Below are 757 nucleotides of genomic sequence, written 5' to 3'. Positions count from 1 at the left end.
GGGGGGGGGGGCTTTTCGTCGTGACCACGGCTCACAGGCGAGCAGAGAGGTGAATCGAGTTCCTTCTGAAGAAAGAAGGAAGAATGGAAGGAAGACGAATCCTGCTTAAAAGTTTGTTGCACTCTTGGTCTTTCGGGGGAGGAGCCGCAGCTCTCCACGCCGAACGAGGATGCAGGGATGAGAGGAGGTGCATGAGCAGCTGCAACGAAAACTCAGCACAGAGCCAAAAGTATCTCAGTGCCACTGTTTATGGATGTCTCAATATATATAAATATATATATATATATATATATAAACTGTTAACACGATATGATCTCATAGATTATTTTAATAGGGTTTTTTTTTTCTAATTTTATTTTAAAGGTTTCTCTGCAGACTGAACCCACAACAGACACTTTATCTTTTGTTTTCGTTGTTGTTGTTGCTTTTTATTACTTGATTAACTGCATCCTGTAGCCATACAGTAACAAAACACACCCATGTTTCCACGTCCCGTCACCTTTTTCGGTTGAGCCCGTCGTCGCCACCAGGTCTCGCTCAGTACGGCTTCGCTTTGCTACGTCAGCGCGCGGAGCTCGACGATGCTTCGTACGGACGCGGCGTTTCCAGGAAGGTCCCGGCCGAGACGCGCTCGCTTCCCGATGCGCCCCCGGCCGGGGCGTCCTACAGACGAACACTAACAGGTTTTCTGCTCGAAAGGGGAGCTTTTCTTTTTATTTGGATCCGGATCTGAACGACCATGTACCTCCCCGCCCCC

General features: G+C 48.6%; 1 protein-coding gene across 1 annotated transcript in view; it reads left to right on the top strand.

Annotated features, from left to right (window-relative positions):
- The window catches only part of stim2b (stromal interaction molecule 2b), a 55,058-nt gene extending 54,325 nt beyond the window's left edge, over positions 1-733 (top strand). The window contains exon 13 of the mRNA XM_037976735.1: positions 531-733. Within this exon, the coding sequence (XP_037832663.1) occupies positions 531-733 (203 nt within the window). The remainder of the gene's footprint in view (positions 1-530) is intronic.
- The last annotated feature ends 24 nt before the right edge of the window (positions 734-757 follow it).

Source organism: Kryptolebias marmoratus, linkage group LG7 (assembly GCF_001649575.2).
Source record: "Kryptolebias marmoratus isolate JLee-2015 linkage group LG7, ASM164957v2, whole genome shotgun sequence".
Classification (NCBI taxonomy): domain Eukaryota; kingdom Metazoa; phylum Chordata; class Actinopteri; order Cyprinodontiformes; family Rivulidae; genus Kryptolebias; species Kryptolebias marmoratus.
This window is presented reverse-complemented; position numbering and strand designations above follow the sequence as displayed.